The following is a 25038-nucleotide window of genomic DNA, read 5'->3' as shown; positions in this document are numbered from 1 at the left end:
AAGCCAGAGTCGTACAGATGACCCCACAATTCCCCATACACACGACATGCAATGCCCCTCCAGGCCGCCACAAACCATGACCCTCATGCCCCTAGAGCCCTCCACCCCGAGTACCATCCGGTAGGTACGCTTCCTCCCCGCTGCCCACACTCACTAGGTTGCCCAAGCCCAGGACAAAGAACTCAGCATCCACACGGCACGGCCCCTCCCCTCCCCAGCCAGAGCCATGGCCCCGCTCAACTCCCAAAGACCCTAGACTCACCGCTGGAGCAGTCGGGCCCTCCCCAGCCGGGCTCACAGTGGCAGGTGTCCGGGGAAACGCAGCGGCCGTGCACACACTCCTCTGTACACAGGGCTGCAGGGGATCAGAAGAAGGGGAAGAAGAACAGGAACAGAGAGTGAAAACCAACCATCTGGTCAAGGAGCACAATCCACTTTGTAAAGACTCCCTGGGGCCCAGGGATGCTCAGAACGCATCACTGGTTTTGGGGAAAATCAAGCTGCTCTTGACCCGAGTTAGTCATTCATTCATTCATTCATTTGCGGTACGCGGGCCTCTCACTGTTACGGCCTCTCCCGTTGCGGAGCACAGGCTCCGGATGTGCAGGCTCAGCAGCCATGGCTCACGGGCCCAGCCACTCCGCGGCATGTGGGATCTTCCCAGACCGGGGCACAAACCCGTGTCCCCTGCATCGGCAGGCGGACTCTCAACCACTGCGCCACCAGGGAAGCCCTGACCCGAGTTATTTAATTAACTCTGAAAAGGATTCAACAAGGGTGTGCTTCATCCCAGGCTTGTTTCCTAAAATGAAACCCAAGCCCGCGAAATGGCAGCCTTGGTGGCTTTTCAAGAGTACCTCCTCCAAGGTTGAACACTTGGAGACGTTCCACAAAGCCCACTCCCTACATCCTCACTCCTGCTCTCTTTCCCCATCGGCTCAGAAAAGGACCCATCTTTTGGCTTCCCCAATTTCTTTCTGCAAAGGCCCCCAAATTTATCAGGTTTCCTGAGAAGAATCCATTCCTCTCACGTTTTCCCCACCTTTCTGCCCTCCTTCCCAAATGTCCCTATTTTGGGGCTCTCAAATGTCAGCAAATCTGCAAAGTACACAAATGCTGAGGAAAAAGCAACAGCTAATTATAAGAAAGTAATTAAGAGAGACAGCCACGACGACGATAATTGTAATTAGAAAGCGCCGGGCAATTTCTTATCACGCAGTCAAATGCTACAGCCTCCTGAGCTGGGAGGCAATGGCAGCAAAGTTTCCATCAACTACCCCAGTGCTGAGAAGGCTTACTGGCAGCACTTTGAGGAAGGGAGATTATTTCTCTCTCCCTTTGACATCCACATTTTCTCAAGGTCATCCATTGCTCCTGAGAGATCTGTCCCACCGTCTAATCCATCAGTGAGGGATTACAGAAACCCCCTTTGCCACCCCTGCCAATTTTGTAAGCTTGGGAGATCAGCAGCTACCATCAACCCTGTCAATTGCTCAGAAGGGATCTAGATGAAGCGCTTTTTTTCTGACAAGCAACTAGAGACCTTCTCTCTGCCTGGAACTGGCCTGCGCTGGGGGGACAGGTGGCCCCCAATGGTGAGCTTGGAGGAGCTGCCACTGACTTCCGAGCACCCACCCTGCTTCCATGTCCACTGCTTGGCCGAATGCCCAGCGAGAGGGCGCTGTCAGGGTAGACAACAGAGTTCATTTTATGGTGGGTGTGGGGACCTTTGGCCCCTCCCAAACACAGACACTGACCCTGAAGCTGCGGCCTTAGCTTTGCCTAGGGCTCCTGGAGAGGTAGGCCCCGAAGAGCCCTTTCAGACGCCCCACTGGTTAGTGGTCTGCAGACAGCCCATCCTCTGCAAGCCTGGGATGTGGTATGTCTGCGGGGAGCCCTGGCCCTTGAGTCATTCTCATTTGTACAAGTGGCTTTTGGGCAGAGTTCTGGTTTGTGCTCAAGACTTTGACAGCCCCTCGCTTGGAGCTTTGGGGAGCAGCTGGGGCCTACTAGCTAACCTACTTCTTACTGGGGAACCAGGCTGGACCCTGACCTCAGTGACCACCTCCACTTAGAGCCACAATGAGCTGCTCACCCAGTTGCTAGCAAGACGCCCTCCTGGTCATCCCTGCTGCCTGGCTTCCCCTGCTCCCATTAGACTTTCTAAACAAGCTCAAATGGGCCAATGTCCCCAGGGTACACTGGACACTAGGTACCCTTCCCCTGGCTCCCCAGCCCAGCCCTGACCTCAGCTGCTCCCCCTTCCCTTAGGCTGAGGTCCCAGTATGCTCCACAGCTGGGCCGGTCCGCCTTCCAGCAGACCCTTCCGTCAGCGTGAGCCCAGACACCTCCAGCTGCTTTCTGACTGCAGAGAGCAGCACCTTGATCCCTGGGGGTTCTGCTGGGGGCGGCAAGGGCAGGCAGTGGACTGGGAAGCTGCCGCATGTCAGGTCTGGAAGGCACCTAACAGAAAATCACGTCCAACTGCTTCATTTTATACATGGAGGAACTAAGGCCTGCGTGTTTGGGATCCTGTGAACAGCCTGTGGCCTCTGGCCAGAGAGGAGGGAGCTGCAGGAGGAAGATCCTGGAGACAGAGGCCTCTGAAGGCCGAGGGAGTTGAGAGGAGCCCAAGACACGGGGCCTTCATGCCTCGCCCTGGCTGGACGTCCTCCCCTGCCCAGAAGACTCAAATCAGAGAAGCTGTGTCAACACGTCCTCTGCAGGCGTGGGTGCCCTGCAGGCTGGGGCTGGGCAGGGGCTTGGAGAAGATCAAGGGAGAAAAGACGAAGACCACCCGGTACTCTGGTCCTCTGCCCCTAGAGACCTAACTCCTGGCCTATGTCCTGCACCCTCTCCCTACCTGCAAGGGAGGTGCATTCAGGGGCTCTGAGCAAGCTCCACCCTCCCTCTTCCCTTGGCCTCCGCCCGGTCAGCTTCCCCCAGCCACCGTCCTGCCTCAGTCTTGCTTCTAACCTCCCAGGCGCTAGAGGCATATTTAGCGAGGAGCAGCACGGCACAGCGGTTAAGAGCACAGACGGCACTCGGGGAGCCGGGGCTGGATCCAGCGATGCCACTTAGCAGCTCCAGACTTCAGGCAAGTTACCTCCCTCTGTGTCAGTCCCCATCTGTTCAATGGGGGATGGCGACCGGATGGGCCTCGGGCTGTGTGAGGATTCAATGAGTTGACAAAGTACTTAGAGCGGAGCCTGGGGTACAGTCAGTACTGAGTGAGTCTTGCTACTGTTATTGGTAGGGTGTCCTCAGACCCGAGGCAGGGTCCTGGCGATGCCTGAGCCTCCTTTTCCTCCACACACAGGCCGTCTCCCTCACTTCTGCCCTCCACTGAAGTCATAGACACGTGGAGAGGGTTGTAGGGACTTAGTTGGGGGGTGGTGTGCTGGAGAGCAGCCCCATCTCTACCCCTGGTGGAATGGCCAGCATGGTAGAGAAGGTGATGACCTATATTTAAACTCCCTATCTGCCATTTTCAGTTACAATTATAGGACAATAAACAAATGATTTAACCTTCTGTGCCTCCATTTCTTCACCTGTAAAGTGGGGACAATAATAGAACCTATGTCATGGGCTGCTGCAAAGACTTAATGAAGTAATACACGTTGAGTGCTTGGCCCACAGTAAGTGCTCCACAAGCAGGAGCTGCTATTATTACTTCTCCCTCTCTGTCTCTTTCTCTCGCACACACACACACACATGCACACACGCCATGGGGTCTGGACAGATGTCTAAGGCAGCTGACAGCAGTTACCAGTTATCACCGCTTCCTGTGCGCTACCAGGTTCTGAGCACCCACTACGTGCCAGGCCTTGGGGCTTTCACACATGCTACCTCAACCCCTGTCCTAGGCCATCGCAGCCTACCTTGAGGGAGTTACCTGTGTCAGCACTTGTCTCTCTTTTGCGGATCTCCAGCCCCTGGGGGACAGAGTTCACTCCTATTTGGCCTTTTAAAGCCCTTATGCTGCCCGGTGTACAGTAGGTACTCAGTGTTTCTGGGTCCCGAGGAGGAGAGCACCAAAGCACGTGTGGGGAGGGCGTGGTTGCCTTTGGCTTCAGAGCTCAGTCACAGGGAAGTCGCCAAACCTCTAAACCCTGCCCCTTGGCTCAGGTTACTTCTGGGCCTGTGGGACCAGGGTGATGGGCCATCTCGAGGGACGCTGGTGGGCGTGTAGAACGAGCCCAGCCATGGGTGTGAGGAGATCTGGCTTTGCATCTATCAGCATCCATCTCAATGATATCAAGCAACTCACTTTCCTCTCCAGGCCCTGCAACTTCACCTGGAACTCAGATGAGACCAGATGAGGCCTAAAGTCCCGCTCAGCTAAGAATCACCGGGAGCTGGCATCCGCCCACCTCTTCCAGGAAAGGCCTGGACAGCTGCCAGTGCTCTAGTCCCACTTCCTGGCCCCCAAGTCCCGTCCCCTTCCTATGGCCTGGTAAACCTCTACTCTTGACCTCACAGGGACCCCTGGTTTCTGTCCTCCATTTCTTTGGAAAAGGCACTGGGTTAAGAGCCAGGAGACCCAGTGTGAGTTCAGGCTCTGGGCTACCTGACACATGAGTCGGGGCAGGTGGCTTCCCCACTCTCTCATCTATAAAATAAGAGCATTAGAGCACATCACCCTTGAAGGTTCCTTCTACTGCTGCCACCCCCTTGACGCTCTGTCTCCACCAGGTCACAGCAGCTGGAAATGCTTCTCCTGCGCTCACCAGCCCCGGGTCACCTGGGTCAGCAAGGCCAGGCACAGCCTCTATCACCAGCTCCACCAAGAAGCTCGGAGGGCTGCAGCCACCCCAGTCTGAACATTTATGGAAGGTGAAATATTTTCCCACCAGAACCTCCCTACCCACACGAGGTTCCTCCTCACTGGCCCTGCCACTTCCCCACTTAGTATGGGTTTATCCGGTCTCCCCAGTAGACTGTGAGCTCCTTGAGGGTAAATCCAGAGTCTTAAACATCCCTGCATCTCCCCGTGAGCCATGCCTTACAGATACTCCATAGGTGGCTATTGGTGGCCGTTCTGAGTACCTGTGCTTTGCAAGGGACACTGACAAGTGGGGGGAGAAGGATCAGGATGCAGAGGGTGTGGACACATGACCTGTGAGGGTCACGTGAAGGGTGGGACTTGGTGTGGGGGGAAGGTTAGCCTGGAGAAGGAAGTATTGGGTGGGAGGCAGGTCAAAGTCAGCTGACAGGCTGAAAGGCTGCCAGAGAGAAGTGGAGCCACTCTGTCCCAGACAGAACAGGGATTCAGAAGCACACGTGACACAGGGGCAGATTTCAGCCTAACTCAAGGCAAGACTTTCTACCACTTGAACGGTTCAGCAGTTCAGGGGGCTCTTCCTATAGGTAGGGAGCGACCCACCCCTGGGAACACTCCAGCAGAGCCTAGAGGATCTACAGATGCTGGCAGGCAGGGGTCAGCAGGCAAACGACGACTCTCGGGCCAAATCTCGCTGTTGCCTATTTCTATAAATGAAGTTTTGTTGGCGCACAGCTGTGCCCACTCATTTACATACTGTCCAAGGCTGCTTTTGCACTGCAAGGGCAGAGCTGAGTCCTCACCACAGAGACTGATGGTCAGCAAAGCCTAAACTCTTTACTATCGGATTCCTTATCAGGGGAGGGGGCCCTCCTGGTCTAGAGGGTTCCTGATTTGGTGGAAAATTGGACTGTGGGACTTTTTTTTTTTTTTTGGCTGCATCAGGTCTTAGTTGCGGCACGCGGGATCTCTGCGGCAGCTTGTGCGCTCTAGAGTGCGCGGGCTTAGTTGCCCCACGGCATGTGGGATCTTAGTTTCCCAACCAAGGATCGAACCCACGTCCCCTGCATTGGAAGGAGGATTCTTAACCACTGGACCACCAGGGAAGTCCCTGGACTGTGGGACTTTTAAAGTCCCTTCCGCCCTTCTATACTTCCATCATTCACTCACTCCCTGATATAACCAGATGGTAAAACAAAGTCCAAAATGTGCTTAGCAAACACCCAATGATGCCCGGCCTCCTTTCTCAAATGTTCCTCTGGGTCCACCTGAAGGAGCAAGAGGCTGGAAAGCATCACCTTCAGCAGCCACAAATGCCCACTTGGCCCTTTATTTCGGTCCTCTGTTTCCTCCTGAGGGGTCAAGTGAACTTAACGACCCCTTGGGTTACAATGATGGTCTTGCACGGATGGACACTAGTAGCTGTGGTGAGTGAAAGAGGCCACATATAAGTCCTTCCTCTTTGCTGGGCACTGACTATCCACTGTTCCATTGGATCCTTGAGGCAGGTTTCATTACTGCTCCATGTACAGTTGGGAACCTAAACCACAGAAAGGGCTAAGCAACCTGTACAAATTCCCCTTGCGAACAAGAGACCATGCTAGATGCACGTTACTCTGCTTTCATGATCACGCCCCACACCCCACTTCCCAGGAGCCATCGAGGACAATTCTTTCTTAATCATCCCCTCCCATGAAATTCTAATACCACAGATATGCTGCATATCTGTGTATGTATATCTGTGCTTTATACATAAACAGACTGAGAATCATTTTACCCCTTGAGAATGTATGGGCTGGAGAGTCTGCATCTGTCCCTTCAGATCACTCCCCACCCTTCTTTGTGCCCTAAGAGTGGACCTCCATGGACTGCATTAATGGGCCTCCTTGCCCTCTGGCTTCTGGATGAGTTCAGGGCACGGGAAATAGCAGGAGCTGGGAGGCTGGGCAGGAGGCAAGGCTGGGCCATGGGTTGGTGGTGGTGGTGGTCCTCTCCCCTACAGCTCACGGTCCTGGGGGGCTTCTTCCAGCTCAGGGATGAAGTGGCTCTCTGCAGCTGCTAGCCCTAAATGTTGCACCATCTCTTGCAGTTTCAATTAACCCTTCTCAAGCCTTTATAAATAATTGTTTTATTAAACCCTCCTCAGTTAACATGCCATCTGTTTCTCACCAGGACCCTAGATGACCCAGAGGCCAAGATAAGGTTTGAACCCACATCTGTGTGATGCTAAAAGGCCTGCTCTTAACCACGTGCTCCACCACCACCTGGACCACAGGTTGAGATAAGTAAGTACCAGCGCCACATCTGTCACCAACTTACCAAGTCCCCTCCCTCCCTCTGGGTCTCAGTTTGTCTGTCTGCAAAATGAAGGGGTTGAATGACGTGGTTCCAACGTTCCTTCCAGCTCTGGGAGTCTGGGGCTTGACTTTTTGGCTCACTGATTCAAGCCAAATTTGAGAAGATTCCATTCCACAAATGCCGGCACAGAGCGCGGCATGGGAACAAATGTGTTCTGAGGTACAGATGCAAGGCCAGAGCATCAGTCCTGGGCTGGAGTGGTATAAAGCAGCCCAGGACCCGGTATGGGGATCTTGGCATTGAGCCAAAGGGTCTAGGTCAGACTTGGGGTCTCCTCTGCAAACGAACTGCTGAGCCAACACTGGCCAGTCCCTGACCAAGGCATCCAGTCTGCTGTCCCTTGCTCGTGGCGAGCGCTCTGAATCAATCCTCAATCCTATCAGCATTCCACTCAAGATGAACCACAAGTCCCTGAGGTGTTCGTGGTGATATATTTTGCCTGGTGGCTTGCAAATGATCTTACTAGTTCATGGAACTATAAAAATTACTTACATGAAAAGGTCAAGATAAATAAAGACAACTTCCATGCTCCCTGGCCAGCTAGGCTGATACCCAGGTAGGACAAAAGAAGGCTTGGGAAAGGAGGTGGTAGCCTCCCAGAATTCTACAGAACATGGCTTCTGGAGCTTTCCACAAACCCCGTTTCCCCAGTGCTCCAAGGCACACTGATTAGCCCTCCATTAGCATTCTTGGCTGGAGCCTCAAATGAGGCTATCATTTGATTCTGCTTGGAAATAAAATGACCTACATCCAAAAGGGCCCAGGTGCCAATTCCAAAGTGACACACTTAGCATGAGTGATTCTGCCACGGCCAAGATCACAGAGCATGTGGGGATGGGGGTGGGTGGGAGCACGTGTGTCTGTGTCAGGGAGTCACCAAGGGAAGTTCTAAAACCATTCATAAGATATGTGTCATTCATTCCTTTATCATTACCAGCCCTGCATCCCTTCCACGGCTGGGAAGAGACAAAACAGCCGGTGGGCACATCTAGAGTTGGCTTTTAATTGCTGTGGTCACGTCTGGCTCTGAGATATGAATTGTCAATTTTTTTTAAAAAAGAAGCATTTCACCTGCAGGGCTGATAGGATGGAAGGACATGAAGGGTCAAATGCTCTCCTGGTCTGGGGCCTGCGGGTCCCCCTTCTTCCCAATGAGGGGTCCTGGGGAGGCTCACACAGAGCTCTGGGATGGGTAACAAGGGGTTTGTCACCCTCAGCCAACCTGCCAAGCTGGCCCATAGCCACTGACCTTAATTCAGTGGTGCCCTGGCTGAGTTTTATTCTTTGGCATTCTAGCATCATCTAAAAGCCCAGGTCCCTATTCTGCCATTTATTAGCTGCGTGTCCTTGAGCCGCCTGTTCTGTCCTCAGTTTCCTCATCTATAAAATGGCTGTGGACTTAGAGCTAATTCATGCAAAATGCCTAGAACCAGACGTTAGTTATAACTGTTGCTGGTTGCTTGTTTTTGTCTTTTATGCTATTAAGATTCCTCTTCCGGTATTCACGCTGCCAACGCCAGTCCTCTCCCAGTCCTCTCCCAGTGCTCCGACTGAAGCCTGAGCCTCAAATCCCAGACCCGCCCACTCCGGCGGGTAAGCAGACAAGCCTCTCAGGCTGGAGACCCACCAACACAAGCAGCTGGGTGGACGAAAGGCTCTTGGTGCTGCAGCCAGGAGTCAGTGCTGTGCCTCTGAGGTGGGAGAGCCAACTTCAGGACACTGATCCACAAGAGGCCTCCCAGCTGCACATAATATCAAACGGTGAAAATCTCCCAGAGATCTCCACCTCAACACCAGCACCCAGCTTCACTCAACGACCAGCAAGCTACAGTGCTGCACATCCTATGCCAAACAACTAGCAAGACAGGAACACAACCCCACCCATTAGCAGAGAGGCTGCCCCAAATCATAATAAGTCCACAGACACCCCAAAATACACCACCAGACGTGGACCAGCCCACCAGAAAGACAATATCCAGCCTCATCCACCAGAACACAGGCACTAGTCCCCTCCACCAGGAAGCCTACACAACCCACTGAACCAACCTTAGCCACTGGGGACAGACACCAAAAACAACGAGAACAATGAACCAGCAGCCTGCTAATAGAAGACCCCAAACACAGTAAGATAAGCAAAATGAAAAGACAGAAAAACACACAGCAGATGAAGGAGCAAGATAAAAACCCACCAGACCTAACAAAGGAAGAGGAAATAGGCAGTCTACCTGAAAAAGAATTCAGAATAATGATAGTAAAGATGATCCAAAATCTTGGAAATAGAATAGACAAAATGCAAGAAACATTTAACAAGGACCTAGAAGAACTAAAGATGAAACAAACAATGATGAACAAAACAATAAATGAAATGAAAAATACTCTAGATGGGATCAATAGCAGAATAACTGAGGCAGAAGAACGGATAAGTGACCTGGAAGATAAAATAGTGGAAATAACTACTGCAGAGCAGAATAAAGAAAAAAGAATGAAAAGAACTGAGGACAGTCTCAGACACCTCTGGACAACATTAAACACACCAACATTCGAATTATAGGGGTTCCAGAAGAAGAAGAGAAAAAGAAAGGGACTGAGAAAATATTTGAAGAGATTATAGTTGAAAACTTCCCTAGTATGGGAAAGGAAAGAGTTAGTCAAGTCCAGGAAGCACAGAGAGTCCCATACAGGATAAATCCAAGGAGAAACACGCCAAGACACATATTAATCAAACTGTCAAAAATTAAATACAAAGAAAACATATTAAAAGCAGCAAGGGAAAAGTAACACACAAGGGAATCCCCATAAGGTTAACAGCTGATCTTTCAGCAGAAACTCTGCAAGCCAGAAGGGAAGGGCAGGACATATTTAAAGCAATGAAGGAGAAAAACCTGCAACCAAGATTACTCTACCCAGCAAGGATCTCATTCAGATTTGATGGAGAAATTAAAACCTTTACAGACAAGCAAAAGCTGAGAGAGTTCAGCACCACCAAACCAGCGCTACAACAACTGCTAAAGGAACTTCTCTAGGCAAGAAACACAAGGGAAGGAAAAGACCTACAATAACGAACCCAAAACAATTAAGAAAATGGGAATAGGAACACACATATCGATAATTACCTTAAATGTAAATGGACTAAATGCTTCCACCAAAAGACACAGATTGGCTGAATGGATACAAAAACAAGACCCATATGTTTGCTGTCTACAAGAGACCCACTTCAGACCTAGAGACACAAACAGACTGAAAGTGAGGGGATGGAAAAAGATATTTCATGCAAATGGAAACAAAAGAAAGCTGGAGTAGCAAGTCTCATATCAGACAAAATAGACTTTAAAATAAAGACTATTAGAAGAGACAAAGAAGGACACTACATAATGATCAAGGGATCGATCCAAGAGGAAGATATAACAGTTGTAAATATTTATGCACCCAGCACAGGAGCACCTCAATACATAAGGCAAACACTAACAGCCATAAAAGGGGAAATCGACAGTAACACATTCATAGTAGGGGACTTTAACACCCCATTTTCACCAATGGACAGATCATCCAAAATGAAAATGAATAAGGAAACACAAGCATTAAATGATACATTAAACAGGATGGACTTAATTGATATTTATAGGACATTCCATCCAAAAACAACAGAATACACATTTTCTCAAGGGCTCATGGAACATTCTCCAGGATAGATCATAAGTTGGGTCACAAATCAAGCCTTGGCAAATTTAAGAAAATTGAAATCATATCAAGTATCTTTTCCGACCACAATGCTATGAGACTAGATATCAATTACAGGAAAATATCTGTAAAAAATACAAACACATGGAGGCTAAACAATACAATACTTAATAAAGAAGTGATCACTGAAGAAATCAAAGAGGAAATCAAAAAATACCTAGAAACAAATGACAATGGAGACACGATGACCCAAAATCTATGGGATGCAGCAAAAGCAGTTCTAAGAGGGAAGTTTATAGCAATACAATCCTACCTTAAGAAACAGGAAATATCTCGAATAAACAACCTAACCTTGCACCTAAAGCAGTTAGAGAAAGAAGAACAAAAAAACCCCAAAGTTAGCAGAAGGAAAGAAATCATAAAAATCAGATCAGAAATAAATGAAAAAGAAATGAAGGAAACAATAGCAAAGATCAATAAAACTAAAAGCTGGTTCTTTGAGAAGATAAACAAAATTGATAAGCCATTAGCCAGACTCGTCAAGAAAAAAAGGGAGAAGACTCAAATCAATAGAATTAGAAATGAAAAAGGAGAAGTAACAACTGACACTGCAGAAATACAAATGATCATGAGAGATTGCTACAAGCAACTCTATGCCAATAAAATGGACAACCTGGAAGAAATGGACAAATTCTTAGAAAGGCACAACCTGCCGAGACTGAATCAGGAAGAAATAGAAAATATGAACAGACCAATCACAAGCACTGAACTTGAAACTGTGATTAAAAATCTTCCAACAAACAAAAGCCCAGGACCAGATGGCTTCACAGGCGAATTCTATGAAACATTTAGAGAAGAGCTAACACCTATCCTTCTCAAACTCTTCCAAAATATAGCAGAGGGAGGAACATTCCCAAACTCATTCTACGTGGCCACCATCACCCTGATACCAAAACCAGACAAGGATGTCACAAAGAAAGAAAACTACAGGCCAATATCACTGATGAGCATAGATGCAAAAATCCTCAACAAAATACTAGCAAACAGAATCCAACAGCACATTAAAAGGATCATACACAATGATCAAGTGGGGTTTATTCCACGAATGCAAGGATTCTTCAATATATGCAAATCAATCAACGTGATAAACCATATTAACAAACTGAAGGAGAAAAACCATATGATCATCTCAATAGATGCAGAGAAAGCTTTCGACAAAATTCAACACCCATTTATGATAAAAACCCTGCAGAAAGTAGGCATAGAGGGAACTTACCTCAACATAATAAAGGCCATATATGACAAACCCACAGCCAACATCGTCCTCAATGGTGAAAAACTGAAAGCATTTCCACTAAGATCAGGAACAAGACAAGGTTGCCCACCCTCACCACTCTTATTCAACATAGTTTTGGAAGTTTTAGCCACAGCAATCAGAGAAGAAAAGGAAATAAAAGGAATCCAAATCGGAAAAGAAGAAGTAAAGCTGTCACTGTGTGCAGTTGACGTGATACTATACACAGAGAATCCTAAAGATGCTACCAGAAAACTACTAGAGCTAATCAATTAATTTGGTAAAGTAGCAGGATACAAAATTAATGCACAGAAATCTCTGGCATTCCTATACACTAATGATGAAAAATCTGAAAGTAAAATCAAGAAAACACTCCCATTTACCACTGCAACAAAAAAAAATAAAATATCTAGGAATAAACCTACCTAAGGAGACAAAAGATCTGTATGCAGAAAATTATAAGACACTGATGAAAGAAATTAAAGATGATACAAACAGATGGAGAGATATACCATGTTCTTGGATTGGAAGAATCAACATTGTGAAAATGACTCTACTACCCAAAGCAATCTACAGATTCAGTGCAATCCCTATCAAACTACCACTGGCATTTTTCACAGAACTAGAACAAAAAATTTCACAATCTGTATGGAAACACAAAAGACCCCAAATAGCCAAAGCAATCTTGAGAACGAAAAACGGAGCTGGAGGAATCAGGCTCCCTGGCTTCAGGCTATACTACAAAGCTACAGTAATCAAGACAGTATGGTACTGGCACAAAAACAGAAAGATAGATCAATGGAACAGGATAGAAAGCCCAGAGGCAAACCCATGCACATATGGTCACCTTATCTTTGATAAAGGAGGCAGGAACGTACAGTGGAGAAACGACAGCCTCTTCAATAAGTGGTGCGGGAAAACTGGACAGGTATATGTAAAAGTATGAGATTAGATCACTCCCTAACACCATACACAAAAATAAGCTCAAAATGGATTAAAGACCTAAATGTAAGGCCAGACACTATCAAACTCTTAGAGGAAAATATAGGCAGGACACTCTATGACATAAATCACAGCAAGATCCTTTTTGACCCACCTGCTAGAGAAATGGAAATAAAAACAAAAATAAACAAATGGGACCTAATGAAACTTAAAAGCTTTTGCACAGCAAAGGAAACCATAAACAAGACCAAAAGACAACCCTCAGAATGGGAGAAAATATTTGCAAATGAAGCAACTGACAAAGGATTCATCTCCAAAATTTACAAGCAGCTCATGCAGCTTAATAACAAAAAAACAAACAACCCAATCCAAAAATGGGCAGAAGACCTAAATAGACATTTCTCCAAAGAAGATATACAGACTGCCAACAAGAACATGAAAGAATGCTCAACATCACTAATTATTAGAGAAATGCAAATCAAAACTACAATGAGATATCATCTCACACAAGTCAGAATGGCCATCATCAAAAAATCTAGAAACAATGAATGCTGGAGAGGGTGTGGAGAAAAGGGAACCCTCTTGCACTGTTGGTGGGAATGTAAATTGATATAGCCACTGTGGAGAACAGTATGGAGGTTCCTTAAAAAACTACAAATAGAACTACCACATGACCCAGCAATCCCACTACTGGGCACATACCCTGAGAAAACCATAATTCAAAAACAGTCATGTACCAAAATATTCATTGTAGCTCTATTTACAATAGCCAGGTGATGGAAACAACCTAAGTGTCCATCATCGGATGAATGGATAAAGAAGATGTGGCACATATATACAATGGAATATTCCTCAGCCATAAAAAGAAACGAAATTGAGCTATTTGTAATGAGGTAGATAGACCTAGAGTCTGTCATACAGAGTGAAGTCAGTCAGAAAGAGAGAGACAAATACCGTATGCTAACACATATATATGGAACTTAAGAGAAAAAAAATGTCATGAAGAAACTCGAGGTAAAACAGGCATAAAGACACAGACCTACTAGAGAATGGACTTGAGGATATGGGGAGGGGGAAGGGTAAGGTGTGACAAAGCGAGAGAGAGGCATGGACATATATACACTACAAAGGTAAGGTAGATAGCTAGTGGGAAGCAGCGCATAGCACAGGGAGATCAGCTCGGTGCTTTGTGACCGCCTGGAGGGGTGGGATAGGGAGGGTGGGAGGGAGGGAGACGCAAGAGGGAAGAGATATGGGAACATATGTATATGCATAACTGATTCATTTTGTTGTAAAGCAGAAACTAACACACCATTGTAAAGCAATTATACTGCAATAAAGATGTTAAAAAAAAAACAAAAACGATTCCTCTTCCCAGGACTGGCCAGGGCAGCTGAGATGCCAGCCCCCAGAGCATCCTGAGGCCCATTTATGGCTCAAAGGATGACAGCACAGCCTGACTTCGACCTAAGGCTGCTCATTCACCGAGGCAGGGAGGGGCGCGCCGTAGCACTGGGAACACTGGAGGTGCAGAGACTGAGGGCCCAGAGGGAGGAGACACAGTCCAGGTTCAGCTCATTGGTGAACTCTAATTTATCCACGGGAGCACCGTCCACACCCCGTTCCTCTTCCGTTTCTCAGAGAAGAGTATGGAACAAAAGGAGGCCCCAGGCTGCCAGGCCCTTTCTGTCAAGACTAGTGGTTGTGTTTCTGGGGGGAAATGTGAACTTGGGGATGGTACCTGCAGCCCTGCACCCCTGCACCCTCTGCTTATTCATGCAAATACCCACCCACACATATACAGTTCACCTGCTGTGTGCTGGGCTCCCTGGGCAGAGCTTATGCAAAGGAGTCCAAAATGCAGAACTGCCCAGGCCCTGCCCTTGGGACTCCCAGGCAGTGAATGCTCCTCCTGCCTGCTCTTGACCCCTTTCCCCCAAAAAGCTTCTCTGGCCCTTAGGAGCCTGGGACACACCCTCAGAGAGTTGTGCACAGAGGGACAAGGGTCATGCTCTGATTCCCATGGGCCAGGATTGTGAGGAGATCAGAGAACGGACTCGGGAGCCAGGCTGTCTGGATTAAGTTTTGGTCCTGCTACTTCCTAGTTGTGTGACCCCAGGCAAGTTACTTTACTTCTCTGGGCCTCAGTTTTCTCATCTTTAAAATGGGGACAATGGTCCTCTACTGTGTAAGTTGGTTGCAAAGTTAAATCATCAATACACGTCAACTGCTTAGAACAGTGCCTGTCACATGGGAACCTAGCTAGTACTTCTTTCGAGGTCATCTATTCCACTCTCCTGCCTCTGAGTAGTCACTGAACCCGAAAGCATTTATTAAGCACCTACTACATACCAGGCACTGTGCTAAGTGCTAGGAATACCATAAGCAAGTAGCTACAGTCTCTATCTTCACAAAGTGATAGTGGGAAAGGGAGACAGTATGTGAGTGAGCGAGTGGGTGAGCAAGGGCACTAAAATGTTTCTGGTGCTGAAATCACAGCCAGTTCAGGGTGGGCCTCTCTAGTTCATCCTATGTCCCAGAACTTAGCATGGCACATGGCATCCGTATATGTTGAATGATTAAGTATCTGAATCTGTAAAGAATCTCTCCCCTCTCCCTTCACCCAGAGCTCTACTCATCTCTAACGTGGGCCATGCCAGTCTGGTTGGGATTGAATATGTAGTTTAGCTGAGACCAGGGCAACGCCAAGTCCCAGATCTCCCCACAGTGGGACAATGAAATGCCCTTTAGAAAAATTCCGGTGACTCTCCAGCTTATAGTCAAGGACTGTTCCAGCAAAACTCAATAAGGATGTCAGTCGGGTTTGGGCCTCCACGTTCCAGCCTGGAGACCTGGGGGCTGCCTATCATCAGACGCCAGTATCAGATCCCAGACTCCCCTGGGTTCCTATCCCGTATCTCTACCAATCACCCCAAGATATCAGCCTGCCTCAGTCTCGCCACAACATGGCTTAACTGTTCATAATTGTTTATCAATTAACATTGCCAACTTGTCAGAATGTTCCTATCGGGTTTGCGGGTAAAGCAACATGTACAACCACTGGGCCTGATAAAAGCACCGGCATTGCAGTCAGTTCCCTTGATCAATCCTGCAGGCCCCAGAGCTGCTGTGGACACTCCTGATACCCTCGGCCTTCCTCACTCTGTCGAGGATTTTCCCGGTTGAGCTGTTCAAACTCCCAATCCTGCATTCCTGCAGGGAGCAATAGCTTTTCAACTTGTTCATGATGTTGGAACATACGGCCTGAGTCAGCAACCCCCAGCACACAACCCAAGAAAAACTTTTTCTGGATCCCACCCCACCCCCATCTGACAGATGCCAGGCTTTCTCCAGAAAGAAACATTCCGACTGATTGATTTTTTTCTTTGGGAAAATTGATCCTCACCACCTACAAGGAAAGCAAAACATGCGGCTTGTCAAACATTTTTTTAATGCTCTGATTTAAAAACTGGTCCCCTGGTTCTGCCTTGTGACTAGCCCTCCCTGAAGGAGCTGGCCACTTCTCCTGGCCACATGTGACAGAGTTCCACAGGAGGGGCGCTGGGGAGATAAGCAGATGGACATCAGAGAGGTCCCAGGCAGAGGGACATGGTTAAGCACATGGGCTTCAGGTTGGACAGACCTGGGTTCAAGTCCTGGTTCTTCCACTTAGCTAGCTGTGTGACCTTGAGACAATTACAGTGACCTACCAACACAAAGCCTCCAGTTCTCCCACTGTAAAACTGGTCCAATAGCATCACCTAAATAAAGGGCTGTTGTGAGGGGCTAAATAAAATAATGCCTGTAAGGTAGGGACCCATAAATCCCAACTCTTACTACCATGATTGGTTTTGGAGGAGGCAACCCACACATGACACTCGAACATTCGGAACTTAGGGACGTCAGCAGGCACTCGCAACCACGGCATCTCAGAGCAGAAGGGGCCGAGTAATTAGAGTCCCCACCTCCACCACCTCATCCAGTGCTTGGAGCCCCTCTCCTACATCCTGTGCCAAACCCCTACTGAGAAGCTTCTAGTAGCAGCGGGTGCAGTCGCTCTGCTCCAACCTCACTCAATTGCATCCACATCCTCAAGTGAGAAAGGCTCTCTCCAACCTCTGGACCTTTGCACGTGCTGTCCTCCCTTCCAGAGACAATTCATTGCTGGTTAATTCATTCACCTTAAATGTTGCCAACTTCAGGAAACTGTCCCTGGGCACTTTCAGAGGGTTAGGTGCTCCCGATACGCACTTCCCTAGCATCTGCCCTTCCTCGTCAAAGTACAGGTCATATGTCACTGTTCTGCTTGTGTGACTGTCTTCAACTCTGGACTAGGAGCCTCTGAAAGGAAGATGCTATCTCTCTCCCTCTCTCTCCCCAGTCCCCTGCTGAAACCTCAGGGTCCAGCACAGTGCTGGCATGGAGCAGAAACTTACTAAACATCTGCTGAATGTATGAATGAATCAATCAATGAAGCCCCTTCCGTTTATGAACCACTCTAACTACTAGAAAGCTTTTTGCCTCACGGAGCTGAAATCTGCCTCCACGGAACTTGCCTGTGTTGGAACTGAGTCTGCCCTTCCCTGCTCCCCAGCCCACGTTTCATTCCGATTCCTCATGGTAAGACTTCAGGTAGCTTTTCTCTACTGAGACTCAAGTAGATCAGAGACAGAACGGCAGGACCCCATAGCTTCTGAGGAGGGTGTGGCTGGGACTGACCGTCCTGCGCATGGAGAAGCATCCTTCCTGCCTTCAAATTTAGCCTTTTGTCCTGGATACTGTGGCCAGGTTGCTGCCAGCAGCCAGCGTAATGAAGCCCACACCAAGATTTATGAGCGCCGTCACTACCACACGCACCCGTGGCGAGCAACCCGTGGTCCTCCTGGTTTTAAGTCTCATTCCTACTGAGGAGCTAAATCAGGAGCTACTTAGCACCACTGGTTTAGGGCTCTAATAAAAATAATGCAAAGTGGAAGGAAAAGGCAGCTGTGAAGGTCACTGTCAGCGGCTCCTCCCTTCTAGCTCCTGCCGTTCCTGCTAGCAACTCTGCCCAGCCAGGGACCCCTAAACTCCCTTGAAGTCCACAAATGAGAGTTGGTGCTTTGATGAATTAGTCCTCATCAAATCACATTCCTCTGTAGCCTGGGCTGTATTTGTTTCTGGCCCAGTTGTGTTTAGGAATTTCCTGATTTCTCAGGAACTTAACTTCTTCTCTATGAAAAGACCCTTTAACATCCCTGGCCCGAGAATCTAGAGGCCTCTGACTCTGCTCTGTGTTTGATTTGCCACGTGGACCACTCACACCCTCCATCTGAACAATGCAGGAGGTGGGGTGGACAAGACAGACTCTCGGAGCCCTTACAGCCTGATCTTCTGTGAGCCGGCAACTGGCAGCTCGTCCCTGAAGAGAGTTTAGAGAAGTGGATTTCCAACTCCCTGATGGACCTCAACCATCCCCGGACCCAGGGTCAAGCCCAAAGTGTTTCCTTACATCTCAAATAACTCTATTTGAACATTGAATGCTTTCGTTCTTAAAGAAGAACCTTTTCATGTTAAAAACTACCATCGCTTGTCCCACAGCTTCTAAGTGGCAAAGCCAGGATTCAAGCCCAGGGCTCTGCAAGCCCCCAGGGCTGGCACTCCTCCCGACTCCCCTGTATAGCCTCTCCAGCCGACCTAAGCCTGCAGGGCGGCCGGTAAGACAGCGATGCCGGCACACGGGCTGGGTGAGCAGGGAAGGCTTCCCAAAGGAGGGGGCCCCCCAGCCGGGTGACATGAAGCACCTCACATGAGCAGACAGAGGTTCTGGAAACAGTCCTGATCAGCTCTCTCCTCTCACTCTAGTGGTTGGAGCAGGGTCACCTGCCTCTCACTGTTTCGGATATGCCATCGTCCTGGCCCTGGTGACTTGGGGTCGGGGAAGCAGGCATCCCACCCTGACCCTCCCTGCCTTGCTTTGCAGGATGGCCCTGCCCCTCACCCCCTCCTACCCACCCTGGAGCAGCCCTAAGCCACGAACAGAAACAGCTGACATGAAAATGAGCAGGGACTCTGTTCTCTCCTAAATATCTCATCCACGGGCCCATTCCTGTACCTTTGGGAAAAAGCACCACCTCAATATACTTGCACTTGAGAAAATGACAAATGCCCATGGTCCTCTGTCTACAATAGCACTGTCTACAACAACAAAAGCTTGGAATAACCTAAGGGAAGGCGTAAATCAGTCATGGTAGGGCTACACCATGGAATACTACAGCCATAAAAGGGAAGCAGAAAGCTCTTCGTGTGTACTGATAACATACACAGAGCTAGAGCTGAAGTGAAAAAAGTAAAGGCAGAGATGGGTTTAGAATATGCTACCATTGGTGTAAAAATTTTAAAGCGTAGGGAAAGAATGCATATACATATTTCCTTATATGTGCATAAACCATCTCTGGAAAGATGCACACATACTAATACTGGCTGCCTCCAGGAAGGGGGAACTAGGAGAAAGGCTTCCTATTGCATCCCCTTTTGTAACTATTAAATATTCAACCAGGTGAATGTATTATCCATGCAGAAAATAAATACCATTAAAACGTCAAACATAAGGCACACTCTCCAAAAGGCCTCTGTTAACATACGGGAGACTCCTCCGGGAGAGCAAACACATTAGTGTCAACTTTACTTGTCCTGAGTGAGGGTAACTGTCATCACAGCAGGGCCCTGAGGGAATGGGACTTGGGACTGAAAAGCTCTGAGGAAGGTTTACTCTCATCAGGGGGCTAAACCTCTGGCCACTGCCTGAAGGTCAGTTCTGCTGCTGAGTTAGGGCCTCAGGAGTCACGTCCCTGGCAATAGCCTGGTCTCTGTCACCCCTGCCTGGCCCAGCCCGGGACAACAGCAGGTAATCCAGGGGCTCTGCAGCACCTGGCAGAGGGGAGAGGCTGGCAGAGCAAGGAGGTGCTGTCCCAACTTCCCAGCAGCTGTTGGTCTCAGCACAAGGAGACCTAATAAAACATCATCTCGCAGATTCCCTGAGATGGCGTTTACTCCTGTATCACGCTGAGAGGAGTACGGATTTTTCCAAATAAGACCCTTGTTCTCCCTCGTTCCAGCTTTCATCAACCTAATCTTGTAAGATGCTTTCCTTCCTCCCTCCCCTTCTTTCTCCCATCATCCTTCCTTTTTTGTGTTTCTTCCTCCTCTCCCACACCTCTCATGGATGCCCTCATTTCCTTTCCTCCCTTTCTTTCTTCACTAATTCACATCACTTCTCTAAGCATCTCCCCAGGACCAGAAGTGACAAAGCTCCCCATTCCTTCCACTTTAGTGATGGTCTGGTCATCCAGACCCAGTCCCTCCGGCCCTTTGAGGGGACGGGTTGGGGCAAAAGGAGGGAGGAGGAAAGGGAGGCAGAGGCTGCAGCAGGGACTGGGCTGGCTCTGTCATTTCCGGTCAGAGCCCTCACAGGGGAGACACAGGGAAGGAAGATGCTGGGACCCCCAGATTGTTCAGCATCGGCTCTTGAGAGGACATCGTATTCCAGCCGAGAGCATGCTCACACGTGAGCGTCCTCTTTGGGTCCCTGTACCCCTACCTCTCTGCACCCCACAGTGGAGCCAACTCCCTTGGAAAATGTCGGAGCATCCTTCCCCTCTTGCTGCCCATCCACCTTCCCACGTTTTCTTCAAGGTTCAGCCCATGCCTCTGTGCTTGGGGCATCCTGCCAGGAACCCCAACTGGCCGGGAGGGGGCACACTCTACTTCCTATCACAGTTCTGGTGACTCCTGGCTCCTATCTATCTCCAACTCCTTAAAAGATGGTCCAGATCTTCTTTATCTGTACACTGCTCTCCTCTCCGCAGTCCTGCCCTATTACCTAGCACAGTATTTACAATGGGAAGTAATTTGGTGGGTATTTGCAGAAAGGATGGAGGAAAAGGATGGACAGGAAGACGGAAGGAAGGAAGAAAAGGAGGGAGGGATTAAAGAAAGATAAAACATTTCTGTCTCTGAATTTTCAGAGCGTATAATGTTACTATTCATCTAGCACTTTATAACTTCTAGAGCTCATTTACGTTTGTCATTCATTTGCTTTCCCAACTCCCCAAAAAAGTAGGCAAGACAGGGCTCTTATTATGCCCACTTTATAGACAGGAACAGTGAGGCTCAAAGACATGAAGGCACTTGCCCAAGGTCACCCACGCCTGAGCTGGCCAAGAGCCCAGGTGTCCCAGCTCCATGCCCCTGGCACTTGGTACAGCCTCCCTGGTTACCTGTAGCATTCCCTCAGCCTGCCTCCTTGAGAAGCTGGCATGACTAATGATGGCCTCGAATGTGGGGGGCTCATCTCACAGGCTGGGCTATCAGCTGCTGGAGAGCAGAGACCTGTCTGATGGTCCTTCCAGTGCACAGATACGGCCCAGAGCCCGCACTGCACAGCAGCCAGGTGGACGCTTGCTGGTGGCTGAGGGCGCCGTGCTGGGATGGGGGCTGGGAGCCTGAGCCTCATGTTGTGGGGAGTGAGCCCACAGCGCTGCTGGCTCCCCTGCACCTGAGGACCCATGCTTCCAAAACCCAGAAAACCCAAAAAGGCAGGACGCTTATTTTCCCCCTGGGGGCAGAAAAGTACAGGAAAAGTGACAAGTAATTCAGCTTTTTAAGCCCCTAATGTTGCTTCTTCCATCCCCTATCCCAGAACACCTACAGGGGACATGAACGGCAGGTACTCAACAAAACATTTTACCAAAACAACAAGAAAAAAGATCAGGCCCAGAGTGGGTTGCCATGGAGTCTGAGAAGCCCTCAGAAGGTAGCACTCAGGGCTGCGGCCCACATGCTTCCGTGGCTCCCAACACACCCACGCGCAAACACAGCCCCCAGGCCCCCGCTCCACTTCCTCCAGGCCCAGACCAAGCCTGCCCAGAAGGCAAGAACACACGACTCAGAGTCAGAGGACTGGGCTCTGTGACCTTGGGTGAATGCTTCTTCGGGTCCCAATTTTCTCATCTGGAAAACGAGGATGGCAACGATTTCTTTGTCACGAGGTACACAGAATAACAAGTGCTTTGCAGGAAATACAAAGTATGGTAGGACATCCTAGTGGTTAGACTGTGGGCCCCAGAGCTGGGGTTCCTGTGTTCAAATTCCAACTTCCCAGCTAGGCATTAGTTACTAGGGCAACTCACTTCACAGCTGGCTGCCTTGTCTCCCCGCATGCCTGTATGAAAAAGCCGCTGGCAGGTACTATAGGTAAAGGCAGCCCCTGACCTTGGCAAAAGGAGGAGAAGGGAAGGGGGTGGAAGACAAACTGAGGGTAGGTCTCGGTTACCAGAGCAACCTTACATCTACCCAGAAATTTACAGTTTGCAAAACCCTTCTTTCCAAGGATCTCCGTTGCTTTTCTGTCCCCCTCCCCGCGTGTAGTTCATAGCCAGGGTTATTTATCAGGCGTAAATAGATGAGAACCCCAAGCAGCTCAGAGGAGGCAGGTGACCTGGCCAAGGTCACAAACAAGTTAATAGCAGAGTCACAGCCAGAACTCAATCCTGCAAAGCCTGCCTGCGCTGGGCACCTGTTCCCACAAAGGCAAGAGGTGAGACCCGTGAGAGTTCACAGGGCAGCGACTGCCACTCCCCAGTCCAGATGGCCTGGCAGTCTCAGGGCAGAGCATTCCTGTCTGCAGCAACAAGGATGCCTCCACAACCCCCCGAGCTCTGCTCCAGACCCTTGCCTGCACTGGCTCTGGCCCAGTGGTGATGCCAAGGCCAGGGGTTCTGTTCCCGTGGGAGCCCCATGGGATCTGGCCCTGCCCACCTCCTCCCCAGCCCCCTGCCCTCTAGCATCTTCTAGTTTCTTAGACACATAAAGCTCAGTCCCTCCTCAGGGTCTTCACCCCTACAGTTCCCCCTGCCAGGAGCTCCCTCCCCATCTCCAGGCTTCACAATTCATCCTTCAGCTCTCAGCTTCATACCCTTTTCCCTGATTTCTCTATCCTCCCATCTGAAGAAGGTCTCCCTAATACTGGCTCCCATCACCCCATGTTCTCTTCCTTCATAGCACCCACTGAAGTTATTGTTCTCGATTTACTTGGGGGGACAGTTACTGAAAGCCTGTCTCTCATTAGGCTATTAACTTCATGGGGTAGACACCCCAGCTCTTTTGTTCACCCCTGAACATCCACCCCTGGCCCCAGCAGTGAGTACAATAAGCATTCAGTACATGCTGACTGAATAAGAAGTAAATGAATACATTGTTTAGTCATTTGAGGAGGCATGAAATAAATGTTTGTTAAACAGATGACCCTCTTTCTGAAAAGGTGCAGTAATTACTGTCATAAGGACACTACCAAAATAAATATTTTTCTTTTCCTGCCTTCCCTCATGCCTCTGTGGGACTGGATATAAATAACACCTTGCAGTTGTATATAACAGAGTAAAAATCCAATTTATGTCAGATCCCACACATTAATCTTGTGAGGTAAGTAGGCAAATGTTGCTATCCTCAGGATGGTGCCCAGGGAAGCTAAGTGATTTCCCTAACTTCACATGAGGTTAACGGAAGTACGGAGAGCAAAGTAGGGCTCTCACCTCTGCCCTGATCAAGCCAGACCTGCAGCCCTTCCTACATGCAAGAGGAGGGTGGAGAAATCTGGAAATGATGCCTTGCTGGGCAGTGAGCTCCCTGAATGGTCATGTCCATCTTATTAATTCCTGTCTCTTGAACACCTGGCTTAGAGCCTGGCACATAAGAGGTGCCTGAAAATCAATTGCTAAATCAACAAATGATATTCTGCCTAAAAAAGAAAATGGGGGGGGGGGCAGGGAGAGGTGAGAAGTTTCATAAACATCTAACAAGCTGTTATATGGAAGACAGAAATTTGCTCCAGGACCAAAATAAATACCCTTCTCCCACTAAGAGTAGTCCAAATCCACTTGGGCTTCCTTAAGAGAGTGAGTTCCCTGTTAACCGATGTAATCAAATTGAGCTTGAACAACCATCTCTGGCTGTGACAGCAGCAGGGGCTCCACATTACACAGCTTCCTGGGCTTCCATTTGCATATGAAGAATGTGTGAATGATGGGCCAGAGGCCCAGGCAGAGACTAGTATAAAGAGAGCAGGGTCCGTGGTCTGCAGGGTCCCACCTAACCTGAAGAGTCTGTGATTCCCTGGTCTGCGTGTAGAGAAGGATCCGTATCCACATCCTGATCACCTAATTCGAAGCCTCCAGCCCCATGGACATGAGGCCTGGGGTTCTGGACCAGAGGATCTCACAGCTCATCTCTGAGCTTCAGTTACTCCATCTCCCTTTTGGCCCTTGCTCTCCCGATATGACTGTGCTGGGGTCAGAAAACTGAACCGCCACCCCTCAGTGTGGATTCCCCGCTGTCCCCTTGGTGCGTCTTCTCCTCCCTCCATCATCTGGGAAAGTCTAGCCGCAGTGCTGGGGTGGCTACCTCTCTGAGAGCCAACTCCCAGGTGCCCCCACCTCCACCAGCACGCAGGAGCCCTTGAGTGGGGAGAACAAGGGTGCAGCTGGAAGGAGGCCCAGCTGGACCAGAGACAGAGGAGAAGAGGGAGGCAGCCACTGCGGGACCGGTGCCAGCCCCCCGCCACCTCTGAAGGTCATTTGATGCAGCTGTCACCTCTGGTCCTCCCCTCTCCGTGGGCAAAACAAGAGGAGAACTCAGAAATGGGCTCCACCAAGGAAAAGGGAAATTCATGAAGGGGAAGGAAGTAGGGGTGGCAGAGGGGGGAAGCCAAGCAGGAAGAAATTCTCACTTCCAGCCTCAGCTTTACTGATCAGAGGCCATCGTCATACCAGCACCAGCACAAAAGGCCCAATGGGCTTGTATCCACTCGCCAACTCCCAGGGCCAGGCCTTGCTGTCTCCAGGGTCAGGGAACCCAAGAAAGTACCCACTAAAGGCCGAGATCATCCCTTCTGCTGCTGGAGCTTAAGGAGCCAGGGCCCCAGCCTTCTGCGGGAGGGGATATTTTG

General features: G+C 49.3%; 1 protein-coding gene across 6 annotated transcripts in view; it reads right to left on the bottom strand.

Moving 5' to 3' along the window:
- MEGF11 (multiple EGF like domains 11) overlaps window positions 1–25038 on the bottom strand; it is a gene marked incomplete at its 5' end in the record, with an annotated part of 378890 nt that overhangs the window by 181992 nt on the left and 171860 nt on the right. For all 6 annotated transcript variants that reach the window (XM_079910943.1, XM_079910941.1, XM_079910942.1 and 3 more), the window contains one exon: window positions 263–355. In XM_079910943.1, coding sequence (XP_079767069.1) covers window positions 263–355 — 93 coding nt within the window. The remainder of the gene's footprint in view (window positions 1–262; window positions 356–25038) is intronic.

Source organism: Stenella coeruleoalba (assembly GCF_951394435.1).
Source record: "Stenella coeruleoalba genome assembly, chromosome: 2".
Classification (NCBI taxonomy): domain Eukaryota; kingdom Metazoa; phylum Chordata; class Mammalia; order Artiodactyla; family Delphinidae; genus Stenella; species Stenella coeruleoalba.
The sequence above is the reverse complement of the archived record's forward strand: the minus strand, read 5'-3'. Positions and strand labels throughout refer to the sequence as shown.